General features: G+C 35.1%; 2 protein-coding genes across 2 annotated transcripts in view; one reads left to right on the top strand and one right to left on the bottom strand.

The window, feature by feature from the left end:
* LOC109081318 (tyrosine-protein phosphatase non-receptor type 18-like) overlaps nucleotides 1-13,234 on the bottom strand; it is a 35,552-nt gene extending 22,318 nt beyond the window's left edge. The window contains exons 1-9 of the mRNA XM_042729358.1: nucleotides 12,851-13,234; nucleotides 9,713-9,821; nucleotides 7,263-7,339; nucleotides 6,984-7,079; nucleotides 6,833-6,871; nucleotides 6,685-6,753; nucleotides 6,405-6,467; nucleotides 1,318-1,460; nucleotides 861-927 (exon numbers count right to left, since the gene is read on the bottom strand). Of these exons, the coding sequence (XP_042585292.1) occupies nucleotides 861-927; nucleotides 1,318-1,460; nucleotides 6,405-6,467; nucleotides 6,685-6,753; nucleotides 6,833-6,871; nucleotides 6,984-7,079; nucleotides 7,263-7,339; nucleotides 9,713-9,821; nucleotides 12,851-12,949 (762 nt within the window). The 5' untranslated portion in view covers nucleotides 12,950-13,234. The remainder of the gene's footprint in view (nucleotides 1-860; nucleotides 928-1,317; nucleotides 1,461-6,404; nucleotides 6,468-6,684; nucleotides 6,754-6,832; nucleotides 6,872-6,983; nucleotides 7,080-7,262; nucleotides 7,340-9,712; nucleotides 9,822-12,850) is intronic.
* An 11-nt stretch (nucleotides 13,235-13,245) lies between these two features.
* Nucleotides 13,246-17,439, top strand: part of LOC109091251 (vacuolar fusion protein MON1 homolog B-like) — a 23,920-nt gene continuing 19,726 nt past the window's right edge. Inside the window, exons 1-4 of the mRNA XM_042730402.1 lie at nucleotides 13,246-13,443; nucleotides 14,452-14,931; nucleotides 16,115-16,270; nucleotides 16,602-17,043. Of these exons, the coding sequence (XP_042586336.1) occupies nucleotides 14,616-14,931; nucleotides 16,115-16,270; nucleotides 16,602-17,043 (914 nt within the window). The 5' untranslated portion in view covers nucleotides 13,246-13,443; nucleotides 14,452-14,615. The remainder of the gene's footprint in view (nucleotides 13,444-14,451; nucleotides 14,932-16,114; nucleotides 16,271-16,601; nucleotides 17,044-17,439) is intronic.

Here is a 17,439-nt window from a genome sequence, read left to right on the forward strand (position 1 = left end):
TGGGGCTGTTTGCAATGCTAAATCTAAATGGGAAAAAGACCTGGAGTATTTATTTACTGATGATTAGTGGGAAACGATATGCGAGAAAGCTCAGACTGACTTTTAATTAATTCAATTTAATGTAAGACATAGAGTTTATTACATCCCAGCCAGACTAAATACCTTTAAAAGAACTTACTCAGAGCTTTGTCCTAGATGTAAAGTGGACAGAGGGACTCTGGTCCATATGCTGTGGCCTTGCCCTGATCTAGAGGACTACTGGAAAGGGATCTTGGAGATCATCGCTATAGTTGTTGGTAATAATGTACCCAGGGAGCCCAGACTTATCTTCCTGGGGGACACTTCACTACTTAAAGAACAAAAGGGGATTAATCTGAGGTTTGTAAGAATAGCTCTTCTAGCAGCCATCAAATGTATAATGTTAAAATGGAAGGTTTCGGGAACCTCATTCGACTTCTATGTGGACTAAGGAAGTATCATCTTATGTGCCTCTTGAAAAAATAACATTTCCCCTGAAGAAGCGTCAAGATCTGTTTGTAAAACACTGGGGTAGCTTCCTCTCTTATTTGGGTATATCAACAGGACAGAATATATAGACCTCGTCAAACTATCTATCTTTTACTTTTTTAAATCAATATTTGTTTCATTTGTTTACTTGTGGCACTATGGGATGGAGATTTAGGGTTGTAGGGTTATGTTGTAGGGTTATATGGGGAAGACCTGTTCAGGCTAATTTGTATTTTGTACTATATATTTTATTGTAAAAACTTAATAAACAGAGTGTTCAAAAAAAAAAAAAAAGACATGCTTCACTCTCAAGTGCTGTGCATATAATTTTGTGTTGCTTATGGTGTTCATACCTCCATCAGCAGTAGATCATTGACATAGTCAACAGCACAGATGACCCCCGTTCTACCGCAGCCGGCACTGTAAAGAGAGAGAAGCCATCACATTTCCATATCATGATATGATCTGTTCCCTCCTGAGTCTCAGTTCAGAGGGTCACAGGGGGAATTATGGGCCATATTGTCGGACTGAGCCTCTCTCATGTATATAAAGAGAGGGTAATGAGTGAATCTGTGCTGAAGTCTGGAAGTTAACTGGCTTTTCCAGCGCCACATCAGGTGCTGAATATTTAACATGTCTCGCTTCATTTAAATGGTGCCATTAAAATGCATGGAACCAGAGGAACACAGGCCGGCCCCTGCTGCACCCTAACAACACGGACTGACTCGACCTGATGAATTTTCATGGGCAGATGGGTCATTTGTCAGAGGCACAGAAAAACACAGAGACGGCTGTGCGTGTGATACAGACCTGCAGTGGATCACTACAGGGTCCGTCTGGTTGCCCTGTTTTTGACGAGCCAACTCCATCATACCCAGAATGCCATCCGGCATGTCTGGAATTCCATGGTCCGGCCAGGCAGTATACTGGAAATGAGACACTTTGCGAGTTTCCTGTGTGGAAAGATGGCGAGTGTTGACCTCTCAATGGATTACGGTTTCTTCACCAAATTACAATGCTTGAAACGAGCTAAAATGGGAAACATCACACACTGAGATAGTAATGGCGGTTCCTTGTTTGGAACCATGTCAGAGTAAACAGTGTTTTAAAAGACACTCAAAATGAAGTACACTGCAATTTTGTGGTTTGACAAATTTTCCTTAAAAACACAAATAGAAACACTCTTGAAGGAATGGTTCACCCAAAATATATATAACGGTATTTATATGGGTGTGTTTGTGTGTGTTTATATATATATATATATATATATATATATATATTATATTTATATATATATATATATATATATATATATATATATATATATTATATATATATATATATATATATATATATATATATATATTATATATATATATATATATATATATTATTCTTTTGTTATCTGTGTTTTTGTTCTGTTGCTGTCATTCTGTTGCACTATGGAGCTTCTGTCACAAAAGCAAAATTCATCATATGTGTGAACATACCTAGCAATTAAGCTCATTCTGATTCTGATTATTTTTTGTTTTGCAGAGATTAATACTTTTCTTCTTAAAGGATAGTTGGTTACAAAAAAATTCAAATAAAAGAAGTTCTTTTTAACTATATTCAACATTTAATCCAATCCTGTTTAAATGTGTCTGCTGTTTACACAATATTAAGCGTCAAAACTATTTCCAAATCAGCATATTAGAATGATTTCTGAAGGATGATGTGACACTGACAACTGGAGTAATGATGCAAAAAATTCAGCTTTACCATTAATGAGTTCACAATATTACTGCATTTTAATCCAATAAATCCACCCTTGGTGAGCATAAGAAATCAATATTTGTTATATTTTTGCATGTGTTTATAGTATATATATACACACACATACAGTGCTGTGAAAATTTTTGCCCATTCTTGTTTTTAAAATGTTTGCATGTCCCACTTGAATGATTCAGATCATCAAGCAAATTTTAATATTACACAAAGATAACCCAAGTAACTACAAAATGGAGTTTTGAAATAATTATTTCATTTATTAAGGGAACAAAGCTGTCCAAACCTGCCTGGCCCTACATGAAAAAGTAATTGCCCCCTAAATCCAATAACTGGTTGTGCCACCCTTTGCAGCAACAACTGCAATCAAGCGTTTGCGGTAACTGGCAATGAGTCTTTCACATTGCTGTGGAGGAATTTTGGCCCACTCTTCTTTACAGAATTGTTTTAATTCAGCCACATTGGAGGGTTTTTGAGCATGAATGGACTGTTTAAGGTCATGCCACATCATCTCAATCGGATTTAAGTCTGGACTTTGATTTGGGCACTCCAAAACCTTCATTTAGTTTTTCTTGCTGGTGTATTTGGGATCACTGTCCTGCTGCATAACCCAAGTTGCAAAGTTGAAGTTGAAGCTGCAAAGCAGCCCCAGACCATCACACTACCACCACGATGTTTGACTGTCTCTTTCTTATTGTTGAATCATGAACACTGACCTCAACTGAGGCATGCTGTTCTAGGTTCTTTTATGACCTCAGATGAGTCGTCGTTGCACTCTTGGGAGTAATTTTGGGTGGTCGGCCACTCCAGGGAAGGTTCACCACTGTTCCAAGTTTGATCCATTTGTGGATAATGGCTCTGACCATGGTTCGCTGGAGCCCCAAAGCCTTAGAAATGGCTTTAAAACCCTTTCCAGATTAATACATGTCAACTATTTTGCTTCTCATCTGTTCTTGAATATTTTTAGATCGTGGCATGATGTGTTGCTCTTTATAGGGATACTCCACCCCAAAATTTAAATTTTTTCATCTTCGGAACACAATTTAAGATATTTTGTATGAAAACCGGGAGGCTTGTGACTGTCCCATAGACTGCCAAGTAAATAACAGTGTCAAGGTCCATAAAAGTAAAAGTCATCGTCAGAATACTCCATCTGCCATCAGACGTGCAATCTGGGTTATATGAAGCGACAGGAACACTTTTTGTAAGCGAAGAAATCAAAAATAACAACTTTATTCAACAGTTCCTTTGTCAACAGTCTCCTCTGTGTCTCTCTACATCACCGTATGCTGCGTATGCTCCTCTGTATCATCCGCTCCACAAGGATGCGCTGTTTTCTTTCAAATCAAAGCTAAATACATGTTGAAAAAGCACATCCATGTGGCGTGGATGATACAGAAGAGCATACGCAGCATACGGTGATATGGAGTGACACAGAGGAGACTGTTGACAAATGAATTGTTGAATAAAGTCGTTATTTTTGTTTTCTTTGCTTACAAAAAGTATTCTCATCACTTCATAACGTTACGGTTGAACCACTGATGGCAGATGGAGTATTCTGACGATGCTTTTCATATTTTTTCTGGACCTTGACACTGTTATTTACTTGTCAGTCTATGGGACAGTCACAGGCCTCCCAGTTTTCATCCAAAATATCTTAAATCAAACGAAGATTTTACAGGTTTGGAACGACATGGTGGAAAGTGATTAATGACAAAATTTTCATTTTGAAGTGGAGTATCCCTTTAAGCATACTTCACTTTGTCAGACAGGTGCTGCATCTCAATGTGCCTACTTATACTACGCCCTTAAAGTATGTACTCTTTTGGTGAAGAAAAAGTACACACTTTTGAGTGTGTAGTAGAAGAGTACATGCACCCTGTCACTGTAAACTGGCCTGTCAATCATCTTGTCACAGTTAACCTCCACATTTGATTTAATTTAACTTCCTACCGTACTGGAGAGAAAATAAGTAGCTCGTTGATCTGTCAGTCGTGGGTCTCCTATGCAAGAACTCTGCTCATATTTTATGCATAATGATGCATTTAAAAGTTAACGGCCAAATGGATGTTTAGAAAGTTCACATTGCTGTTGCAGATGAAATATAACACGGATAACAATATATATATATATATATATATATATATATATATATATATATATATATATATATATATATATATATTTTACCAGGTAACATTTTGATTATTAGTAACTCAAACCCCCTTTTGTAAACCTCTCTACTAGGGCTGTTACGATATTAGATTCTTCATATCACGGTTATTGGGGCCATAAGAATTCACGATATCGATATATCGTGATATCTATAGAAACCTTGGGGGGAAAAAAGATATCAGTCAAATTATTTTTTACTTTGTTTATTGAGCTTTTCTTTTTCACCCAATGAACATCAGGATACTGATAAATGCAGGGCACAAGACTCTGGCTTTCTCCATCTTCTTTGAAGCTCCTATGAAATAAAAAGAGAGAAAATACTGTCAAAAGATGTCATTTGTTAACATTAATGTATTAACTAACATGAATGAACAATGAACAATACATTTATTACACAATTTATTAATCTTTGTTAATGTTAATAAAAACAGATTTATTCATTGTTCATGTTAGTTCACAGTGCATTGTTTACAAACACAACTTGTGATTTTAATAATGCATAAGTATTTGCTGAAATTAACATGAACTAAGCTTAATAAATGCTGTGGAAATATTGTTCATTATTATTTATGTTATTTATATATGTTAACTAATGTAATTAACTAATGTTAACTAATGAACCTTACTGAAGAATGACCACAGATGAGGCATTAAGTGCATGGCAGTGCGACCAACTTAACATTTTACAGTTTAATGTAGCAATATGGTCGCTCGGTTTTTCAAGATCAGTTTTAATAGTGTAACTGTTAATAGATTTGATTTGAACAAAGAAATAAAGTGTTGCTACACACAGGCGTATTGATTGCAAATACAAAAATAAGATGAGTGTAGAGAATGCGGTACTTATTAAAACAATCACCCTTTACTTAAATATATGAACACAGAAAACCACTGTTAACAGATTAATATAATGTTTCCCATTCTATGATTAGTAAAATAATGGCAACTTACTCTGATGAACATGGCTCTCCTCGGAGTAGCTGCTAGCGCTGCATCTTCTTCTTGTATGACAGGTATCAGCGTTAAGGCACAGAACTGCCACCTGGGAGCTCAACCAGGTACTGGCGCTGGAGTTATTTACATGTGGTGTTCTCATAACTGTTCATTTTAAATATTGCGGTTATCGCTAATACCGGTATATCATCATACACTAAATTAACACGATATTGATAATTGTTGCTTTGAATATCACGGTTATCATCAATACCGGTAAATCGCGACACCCCTACTCTCTACCTAACCATCGATCGCACGTGTCCGCCACATTTGTAGTTTTTCTAATGCATTTTATTTGTGTTTGTAGTTCTGGACCGAATCCTTCGCCAAAACGCAATGGATTGTGCCCATTAGAGTGTGCATGGATCCACACTTCCAAAAATCGACCTGAAATAGTAGACCATCCGGGGACTTTTGGCATACTCTTTTCAACATACTATGCTTTGGGACACACTTATTCTAATCTCACATACTATTTAGGATGGATAGTATGAACATTGAGACGCAGAGAGGTTCTACAGGTCTGGCAGTAATCAGGCCTGGGTGTGGCTAGTGAAATTGAACTCAGCTTTCTAAAATAATGTGGTAAATCACAGTTCTTTCATGATTGAACAAGAAGGTGCAATACATTTTTCATGTAGGGCCAGGCAGGTTTGGACAGTTTTTTCCCTTAATAAATAAAATCATCATTTGAAAACAGCTTTTTGTATTTATTTGCATTATCTTTGTGTAATATTAAAATTAGTTTGATGATCTGAATCTTTTAAAGTGTGACAAATATGCAAAAATTGTAAAAAAAAAAAAGAATAAAAAAAATAAACAGTAAGGGGGCAAAAACCTTTTCATGGCGCTGTATGTGTGCGTGTGTGTGTGTATTTATTTATTTTTTGCCAGAACAAACATCATTATGTTAGGTCTATATCATATTCTACTGATGACACATTAGAGACACCACTTACATCACAATATGTCACCGCCAACGTCCGAACAATGACTTCCTCATTTGGTCGTGACTGCTCCAACTAAAAAAAAAAATGACAGTAATAAGGAGAACTTCCCCTTGTGGGGCCTTGCAACTGCACAAACTACACTTTGCATTAAACCGCTGAAAAAACTGAAAACGAGGCGTGAAGATAACATCAAAAGGAACTGTTGTGTAAGATTAATATTCTTTATCTTACACCTGAACTGCTGAATTACGAACAATGTTCATTGTTGAGGAGCACAGAAAACACTTACAGTTGAGACAGCAAAGGGACCAAAAATAGATGCGTCTGTGGTCAATTCCCAGTAGACTTCACATTTTTTCTAAAGAACAGACAAACAGTAAATCCCAAGAAAATGACAGGCATATGACAAAGAACAATAAATGAAATATAAAGATTACCTTTCCCATCTCAAACTCTCTACAAGCCATGATTATGACCTATCAAAAAAGAACAGACAAAAACTAAATCGATTTTATCACTAAAGTGAAAATAGAAGAGATAATGCATAATTATAGAAGCAGTGTATAATTAAGAGTCTAAGCAGCTCACCTTAACATTGTGTTGCCAAATCATACGCCAGAAATCAACCACAGTACTGCTCAAAGGGCCCTGGGTGGCAATATACATCCTGTTCTTAGCAGCTCCCTAGTGAGAAAAAATAGATTCAATCTACTATACTTTTAAAAATATCTGGAAAAAAACTGCACCACTACACCTACACAAGTTTTTTTTTTGGTCACATACTATCTTGCCCGTCACAAAAAAAGTGCATAATGCCCTTGATAAGAAGTTAAAAGTGAAAAAAAGTGAAGTGAAACGCCGCAGTACCTTGATGAAGCTGGCATTAATATAATCAGACTCATATTCAGATGGGGTTGGAGCTAGGCAGACTCTGGTCTGATCATCTGGAATACATAAATGATTTGGAATAGTTGAATTGATGAAAATTACCGTAACTCATTTATCAGGCAACACATTGCGGAGGCTCAATTATGAAATATAATGACATGCTATTGGCATTGCAGTACTAAAAAAACAGTACTGTAACTACAGGAAGCATGTTTTGACAGATGTGACAGTAAAACTGAAAACGATGTGACAGAGAATCATGCAAAATAACTTCAGAGCACTATTCTGTGTCATACTGAGAGAAACTGTGAGTCACAAATATTTCAAAGCTGATGAGATCTGAGCTAACTGTCAAATTTGAAAATCCTGATATCAAAGCAAATAATACATGAAGCGCCATATGCCGTTTTTTTTTCCCCACAAAAGATATGAATTTATATCTGTCATGGAGCTGTACAATTTCTAGTTATTATTTCCTTAAACATAATACAACTTTGCAATTTGTTAAAAAAGTTATGTTTGTATAGATTTCTTTTTGACACAAAATAAATGCTAGTGAAAATAAAATGTTATTTTGTTTGTGGAGGGACCAGTGAAAATACAGGCCTTATTTATAAATATTTCTTATTAGTATATTTCCTTTGCATAGGTCATTTTGTCATGGTGTCATATTACAGGTTTTATACAGTAAGTAAATAAATAAACAAACTGGGTCAGCAAAAAAACAAATATTATTGTTAGGCTCTGACAACATTTACAGGGCTCAACATTAACGCTTGTCCGGGACAAGGGGATTTTGTGAAGGGGCAAGTGAAAGAGAATTTTACTTGACAAGTAACCTGATTAAAATTTTATTTACAAACAATAACTAGGGCAGCACTGAAACTTTGCCAAGAATGATTCTGATTCTGTTACCTTCAGTGTAAACGGTGACTAATAACAGATAATGTATTGACAGTATCGAGGTTGCGTCAGTTGAGGCTTGTGCAGCCTGTCTGACTCGCAGAGAAATCAAAACTATAAGCTCAACAGCACACACAAAGAAACAAACGTGAACAAACATACTGTGGTAGAAAAAAAAGATAAATATTCTATATAAAATATTTAACATCACACTACCAAGAGTCAAGTTTTCCCGACTTTCAGAACGATTGCAAATGTGATAATAATTTTATACAACCGTAGTTCAGTAAACAAAGAATATTAACTGACTTACATTTTAAACACATTATTGGTCGTTTTTGCTCCATTTCGCTAATGAAGATAGTTCTAAGCAAAGTTTGCGCATCTCCGAACAACACACAACAGTCTTTTGTTACTAAATGATTAAGCATTTTTGAATGAGTCAATAATACAGTGAGCCATTCATAAAGACAGTCACTTGCTTCATTTATTGAATGAATCAGCCGTTTGAACGAATCGGTAGAATCAATGATTCACTCATCAAGACAGTGACTTGCCACCACCTACTGGTGCTTTAATTTCATATTTAAAAGTATCATTGGATTTTTCCAACATTTCATATTTGTATGTCAAAAAAAGTAAAATATTAATCTAACAACATTATTTATGCATTTGCAATTTTGCTTATGATAATGAGCATAATGAGAAGATAATGCTTATCTTCATTAAACAGTCTAACAGTAAATACAGAGTAAATACGTCTAAATGGCACTTTCGATGCAGCTTCTGAATTTCCTCTGCAGTGAAATGATGGAGTTTGTTGATACTGATTTCACTTGAATAGTAACAACCATATACTGTCTTATTATTCTAACTTAATGTATTGATCAAATTTAAGAATTTGATGTAAATAGTGACATGTACATTTAATCAGGTTAAGGAAAATATTGTCCTTCATAAAGTTAAAAAGTGTAACAGCTATCAATTTAAGGCAAATATCACAAATATGCTGATTAAAGTAATACCTGATAGAGCACTGATGAGACTATTGCTTCAGAATAAATTACATTTGCGGCAAAAAAAAAAACAAACAAACAAAAAAATAAAAAATAAAAAAAGACAAGTAACTTTTTTACTCGGACAAGTGAATGACTGATTTAGCACATGTCCAAAGCTTAATGTCGAGCCCTGATTTATTTATTTATGTATTCATTGTAAAATTATACTTGCTGCTTTTTTGACTATATATTAATATCAACCTATTAACTATAATAAATACATTTATTTTTCATATAAAATATGTGTCTCACTGCAGGACTGTCTGAAGTACACTGAATTGTACATATTACCTAAAATGTTGGCAGAACAATAAAGGTCATTGTCATGTTATTGGTTAGCACATATCTCTTAAAACGTGTAAAAAATTGTGTAGAGTGAATTGCATTGAATTCAATTCGAGAAACTGCTTCACCTAGAAACAGCCTTAATAACAGAACAAAGAAAGCTTTACTGATAAGTCTACGTACAGGGCAGAATATCCCTATAGCGGTTTTTCTTCGCATTTTCTTTGATTTCTCCTACCGCAGTGGTCAGGCCATAATCCTCTTTCAGTGATGCACTTTTCTGTCGTATCAACTGAAAAAGGAAAGAAAAAACAGATCAAAAACAACGTTTTTTTAAACAAGCATCCCTCTCATTTTAGTAGCATGTAGGTAAACTGCAGTATCTGACCACAAGGTGGTGTCCTAATGCTTGTTTGCATTGCCATACAATATTGGATTCCTTTAAATAGCTCATAAAAGCAAAGAAAAGGGTATATGTGATTTAAGGGAAGATATGGTTTACGAAACATTCAATATCAATCCTCAATAAACACTGAAACATCCAGTATAACATTTTTACTACATTTACAATTACGTATTTAGTAGATGCTTTTTTTTATGCAAAGCGATAAGGTATAGCCTACTTTTGACTCATTAATGGGAATCAAACCTATGACTGTTGTTTGTGTGTGTAACAGGAAAACCTTCAAGCAGGTTATAAATATCTGTAAACGGAGACAGCTACATTTCCATGACTAAAACTGCTCTCTGTTTTACTTACATTCTCTAAAAGCAGAAGAGATCAGAACACATGGGCTATTTTGAACATGATGCTCTCAGTTAGGTCTTCGCCAATAAAGCCACAGAGCATCACAACCCACTATCTGCCCATTTCACCACAAGCATGACAGTCTCGAGTGTTTTCTCTACAGGGGCTTCAACTTCTGTCTGTGAATGCTGCCTGTATTAAATAACTGAGAAACTAAATGAGGAACGGTAGATTGTGCTGGTTACAAATGCCCTCTTACTTTAACTAATGTAGCCAAATGAGTCAAATGCAACAAATACTTCTGAAAAAATTAGGTCTGACTGAATATATGATGCTCTGGCTCTCGCTTCCCCAAAGTTGTTTCAAAAATGTGTTCTTACAAAAAAAGTTTTACTAATGTATCCATTAAGTTATTTCTGATCATTGTTGGATGTATTATTAAGTAATTAGTTACTGTAATTTAATTACTTTCCCCTTGAAAAATTAATGGAATACTACTTTTTTTGTTATTTATTTACAGTTACTTCTGACGTAATTGCATTAAATATTGTATATAGATGATAGAGGATTTAACATCAAATTCAACACCTCGTGTTAAAATATGTTTTTAATGCAACCTTTAAATACTTTGGTCAGTTCAATAATAATTTACGCAATTTCATATTATTTATTTAAAAGAATTAAAAGAGCAGTTTTCAACTAGTCAAGGTTGATATGAGAATTAGAAAGTAATTAATAAGTAATGCAATACTTTTTAGAGAGTGTAATTATACAGTAATCTAATTACAATGTTGACTATGTAATTAGTAGCTGGTAATAAATGACTTTTCTAGAGTAACTTACCCAAAACTGTTTCAGATGTTCTCTGAAAGTTGAAAACAACCCATTTTTTAATGTTTTAAAAACATTTTATTTCTTTTCTATGCAAACATTAATGAAAACGTTACTTTGAAGGATCTCTGAACGTTGTGAAACACGTAGAAGAACATCTTACTAAAGACATTCCATCAACTTTATGTGCTGTTGTTTTGAGAACATTATTAAAGACCACATAACTTGTGCAGAAGAACACTTGTTCAAAATTTTGAGAGAAATTCCGGACATTCTCAGAATGTTCGAAGAATGGAATCAGCAGTGAGATCTTTCACCTCTGTCTATTGCAGCTTACGCAAATGTCGAGTGACGTGGTGCAATTTAGCCTGCAGTAATCAACTCATTTGCAAACACACATGCAAATTAGCAGTTTGCTAAAAGTTATTAACACTATGGTAAAACTGATCTCACTCATAAAAGTAGTGACAAAAAGATAAAGATATGCATATTCATACAGTAGGAAATGTCCTTTAATATATTGACCATATATTTTCATATACACAAAAACGTACTGTCATTGTATCATCATGGTACACTGATGATACAGTATATGAGGGTAACTCATGGAATTTTTATTACCATAATCATATACCATGGTAGGCTATTTACATGATAGTCCAATGTACTTCAAAGAACACTATAATCATGAAAACACGTGGCATTACCATACCATGTCTAAAACTATTGTAATGCCATGGCATGGTGGTGGTGGAACTGAATGACAAAACCAAGTAGCAAGGGTATAATATACCCTTAAATAAAATTATTTGTAGCTATAGCCAACAGTACACTATATGGGTCAAAATGATAGATTTTTCTTTTATGCCAAAACTCATTAGGATAGTATTAAGTAAAGATTATGTTCCATTTTATTTCCTAGTGTAAATATATCAAAAACATATTTTTTTATTAATAATATGCATTGCTAAGGACTTCATCTGATCAACTTTAAAAGTGTTTTTTTTTTTTTGTATTTTAATTTGTTTGCACGCTAACATTCAAAATTTGACACTTATGAGTGGTTTTGTGGTCCAGGGTCACATATCTGGTATTTACATAGGTTACTACTCCAAGGAACTTCACTTACAAAGCCGTACCCAAAATTACCAAGGTAATACTATGTTTTTGACATGTACCATGTAAAACCATGGCATTTTTAGAAGTAGGCTACCTGAGAGTACCATGTAGGCTACGTATATAGCCTACTAAATGTACACTGTATCAGCACATTATTTTCTATAATAGATCAAATAACATCAAAGTAGAGTCCAAAAATATGGGATTACCATAGTACCAAGAAAGATAGCACAAATCACTTTACAAGTAAAACGTTTCACAAAGAGAAGGATGTGTCATTTTGACAAGTGTGGTTTGACAAATGTGGAACTTTGAGAAATATGACAGTGTATCCAAAAACATGTTAATAGTAGCCTATGGTATTGTGTGTCATCTTATTTGAACTGATAGCCTATATAATTACCTGTTAAATTATATATATATCAGAATCTTGCGCATACAAAGAATTTGTTTTAGTGACATAAGCTTCTAGTACACAGAGACAACAACACAGTCAAAAAAAAAAAAAAAAAAACCTTTGCAAGTAAACAAGTGTATAAACAATTGTGGTATAAATGATAATAGAATAGGATTGAGTAAGATGCAGGGATGTAATATAATTAAAAAGCTCGTGTAGGACTTACGTTGAACTCTGTGGAGATGAGCTGATCGCCACTGCTGTCATTGTCGGACAGACAGCGGACCCGCTCCACGAACCTCAACAGGTGCGCTTCCATCACCATATAATCACTCTCTCCAGCATCTTACTCCGTCATTTTTTTGATACTCGACTCCTTGTACAATTTTAACTAGTAATGTACGATCGTTCAACAGCAGAACTGCTCCGTTTCCGTCTTAGTAAAGTTATCCAGGCAGCAAAACGGACACAGGGAGTTTCTCTCGCCGATGTTTTCGTTGGTCACCTTCATATACGGCGGCGTGTCAGTCACCAGCTGTCGCCACGCCCGCTTTATCCTTCCAGACAGTCCGCTGTCAGAACCTCACCTGTAGGGTTAGGGAGACACTACTACGCTCTCGTTTAGCTCAGCTGATTTGTGCGGCTAGTCTTGCGAACATAAACTACAATTCCCATCAGCCTTTGTGGCGACACAATGCACATCATTTGCGCTTCATTATGTTGCATCCTGAATCCTGACTTTTTCGGAAAGTGAAAGAAATATCCAGCGACCAAAACCACGTAAACGCACAGAATGTCACAATAACAGTTTCCAAACTTGTAAGTAGGCTACCAAGCAGGAACTTTCCACATGGTGTAAACGTTGCACTTAACTGTGATCCGCTTTCTGTCTTTATAAATGTACTGATCCGCTTTCTGTCTTTATGTTGTAGAACACATACAAGCCCAAAACAGCTTGCCATGCAGTAATTCAACCACAGTTTCTGCAAAAAATAAAAGCGCTTTTTAATTTATTATTAAATTAAATATAACCACTATTGTCAGTCAGTCAAATGATGAAATGGATTACAATATCTTTAACAGTTTGAATGTATTACACTTATGCAAAAGAACCAGTCACAGCAGCAGGTATTTCGAAAAAAAAAAAAAAAAAAAAAGTTTACTATGGAAATATGCATGTTTATGGGAGTTTATTTATCAATTGGCATGGTAAGAAGCTATGTGCTGTGCTACACGAGGGGACTAAATGTTCCCTCAATGATAGTAATATCAGTAAATTTTGAGCTGGTGTAAATTCTTTGGTCCCTATGAGGAAACAAGCTTATAAATCATATAGAATTATGTTTTTTAAAAAACTAAAAGTACAGAAAGTTCTGTGTCAGGGGTAGATTTAAGGTAAGGGGATAGAAAATACAGTATGTGTGTGTGTGGATATTGTACAGCTATAATAAAACTCTGTCACTGATTGCACAATGCAAATCATTGTGTTCATAAATCATTCTTGCAGTAATGACATTTTTTAAATGCGGGCAATTTGCAGCTAATACATATATAGTATGATCAACAAATGTTGGCAGGTGTGATGGTTAAATCAACTGATCTGTGACTCTCTCCAAATACTCCTGATGGTAAACCTGGATGGTATCTTTTTATTTTTAGCCTGCTTCCTCATTTTAACAGGGCTTTAGCATTTAATCAGTTTCATGTCCCACTTTAACCTCCTTTAAGTCAGCACTGCCACAGATCAGTTAGAAATAATTCTTTCAGCGAGAAATGAAGCATCATGTTCATCCTATTACACAGTTTTCACCGCTCTCTGATCCCCAGGCATCATGTGATACCTCTGGGATTTCAGACTGAGTAATGGAGAGCCACAGAGATCCACTCTGTGACATCAATAGAACAAGTGTTTGCACCCTTAAAACTAAAAAAAAAAAAACCCCACCAAGTCCAGAAGATTCTCACTTTGAGGGAAATGAGAAACAGACAACATGCACAGGAGCGACAATAGAGGAAGTTGGGAGTTTCAACCTGAGGACACCTTAACAGAGGAGACTGGTAATTTTCCATCTACTTTGGCCCAGGCGAACTTCAGTGATGCCCTAGGTCTGGCTTATATGAATGAAGAGATAATGTCAGAGAGTTGGAGGCAACACAGGAAGCATGTGTTTGTGCTGAGCGAGGCAGGGAAGCCCATCTACTCACGCTATGGCAATGAGGAGGCCCTCTCCTCCACCATGGGTGTCATGATGGCGCTGGTCTCCTTCGTCCAGGCTGGAGGCAACATGATTCAGTCTATTTTTTCAGGTGAGATGCACCATCTTCATTTAGGTTTTTTAAACTGTCTAATAAATAAAGGTTCTTTGCAGCACCTATAGTTTAACAACAACTAAAATAACATTTCTGAAGAACAAAAGACCTTAAAAAAGGTTCAGGTTGTACTTTTTTTTTTTGAAACCATGCAGCTTCTTTGAATATATGGTTAATGTTGAAGTTTACATATTTACATGTAAATTTACTGTGTAAATAAGTTGACTTTGAAATGTACATTATTCTTCTTTCTTGGACAACATAAAATATTTAATTTAATCTTATATAAATTATATAAAATATTTAAGGGCTTAAGACATTTAATCTCTTAAATATACTATTCAATGCATTAAATGGATAAAAAATGACAGCAAAGACTTTTACAAAATATTTATTTTACAAATCAATGCTGTTTTTTAACTTTCTTTTCATCAAATAATCCTGAAAAAAATGCATCACAAAAATATAAAGCAACTGTTTTCAACTTAGCATACAATTATTATTAATTAATTACTTAATAATTAATTAATAATTAATAATAAATTTAGTTTCTTGAGCACCAAATCAGCATATTGAAATTAATTAATATTTCTAATGAATATCGTGATGCAGTAAAATAATGGTTATTGAAAAGTCAGCTTTGCATCACAGAAATCAATTACTATAAATGGTTAGATTATATAAATTATTATAAAATGGAAAACAGTTATTTTAAATTGAAATAATTTCATATCATAATATTACTGTATTTACTGCAGCCTTGGTGAGCCTAAAAGACACACACAAACACACACACACACACACACACACACACACACACACACACACACACACACATATATTTATATATATATACATATACATATAACAATTTTAAATTGAAATAATATTTCATATTATAATATTACTGTATTTACTGCAGCCTTGGTGAGCCTAACAGACACACACACACACACACACACACACACACACATATATATATATATATATATATGTATATATATATATATATAATATATATATATTATATATATATATATATATATATATATATATATATATATATATATATATATGCAATACATATACATATAAAATTTTAAATTGAAATAAATATTTCATATTATAATATTACTGATGGACCAGATCCGGTGTGATACCAAGGGCGTCTCTGGAAGAGGAGGGCAAAGGCAGGCATTGGACGGCCGACAGCATGAAGCTGGGATCAGAATCCATGACATCGAGAAGGCCGTCCAGAACCTTCTCCGAACCAAACAGCAGACGCCGCAGGTCAAAGTTCTTGCGGCGCTCAAAGATGCGGTTTATGCTGGCCTGCGTGAGCATGCTGACTATCTGATGATAAACATGGAGTAGCTCCCTGCGCAGCTGCTGTTCAGACTGGCGAGTGGCAGAAACGGATACAAACACCAGCGGACCCTTCTGCAAAAAGACCACCGTGTGCTCATCTGAGGGAAACAGGGGGAAAGAACAGAATAATATTAGCTGTTGTCTGTCATTAAATATGTAAAAATGCTTCTTATAAAATTTTTCAGAATTGAAAACTGGTCAAAAATCATTTGCATGTGTACCCCTAAATACATGCAGAATGTAAAGATCCTATGTAAACGTATGCAGAATGTAAAGATCCTATCATCCACATCCTACAGAAAGCCATCACACCGATAACCGACTTGTCTCCGTCGTTCAGGAGAAGACGGTTCTGGAGGACGCTAGACTAAAACCTAGTGACCTTCATCTCCTCTTCAACCTGATCAGGGCCTCTGCTTTTCAGGCTGGAGAGATATGGATGCCCATCTGCCTGCCTCTGTTCAATCACGACTGCTACTTTTATGCTTATGTGGCATATCTAGACCCTCCAGAATGTACTGTATGCCTTGTTCTTCTGTCTACAGATAAAGAAGCATTTTATGCCGTAGCAGAGTGCAAAAGGAAAATTGAGGAAGCTTTTGCATCCCAGAATGCCTTGCAGTGGGTGGCAAACACTCAGTTATATTATGTTGATGATATCAGTGTAGCTAATCTTAGGCACTTCCTTTACAAGCCCTCAAAAGTGCTAGACCACCATCGCCAGCTGCCACAGTTCACATGGTGAGTAGCTTATGAAGAGTCATTAAATGACTATATGAAATTAAAATAGACCCTTTTACTTTCTTATTACATGTTCATGGTCTTATTGGGCACAATTCATCATGCAAACTCGAAAAATGTTCACCTTCATTGACTTTCCTCTCCAGCTGATGTCACCTAGGCCTAATGTTAAATATAGCAAAGTTAATTTCATTAGAATTCATTCTAAACTTATTTGGATGCCAGTTAGCATTAATTATTTAAAGGCTATGGCAATAATAACAAATAAGAATAGATTCCTGGTCAAAAAGTCCTTTCAAAAACTGGAAGTATTCAGATCTTGTATGTAAAACACCTACTTTTCATCATCCAGTAAAGTCCTGTCCTACATTTTTTCCTCATTAAATATTCTGTTTT

This window comes from Cyprinus carpio, chromosome B8 (assembly GCF_018340385.1).
Source record: "Cyprinus carpio isolate SPL01 chromosome B8, ASM1834038v1, whole genome shotgun sequence".
In the NCBI taxonomy this organism is placed as follows: Eukaryota; Metazoa; Chordata; class Actinopteri; order Cypriniformes; family Cyprinidae; genus Cyprinus; species Cyprinus carpio.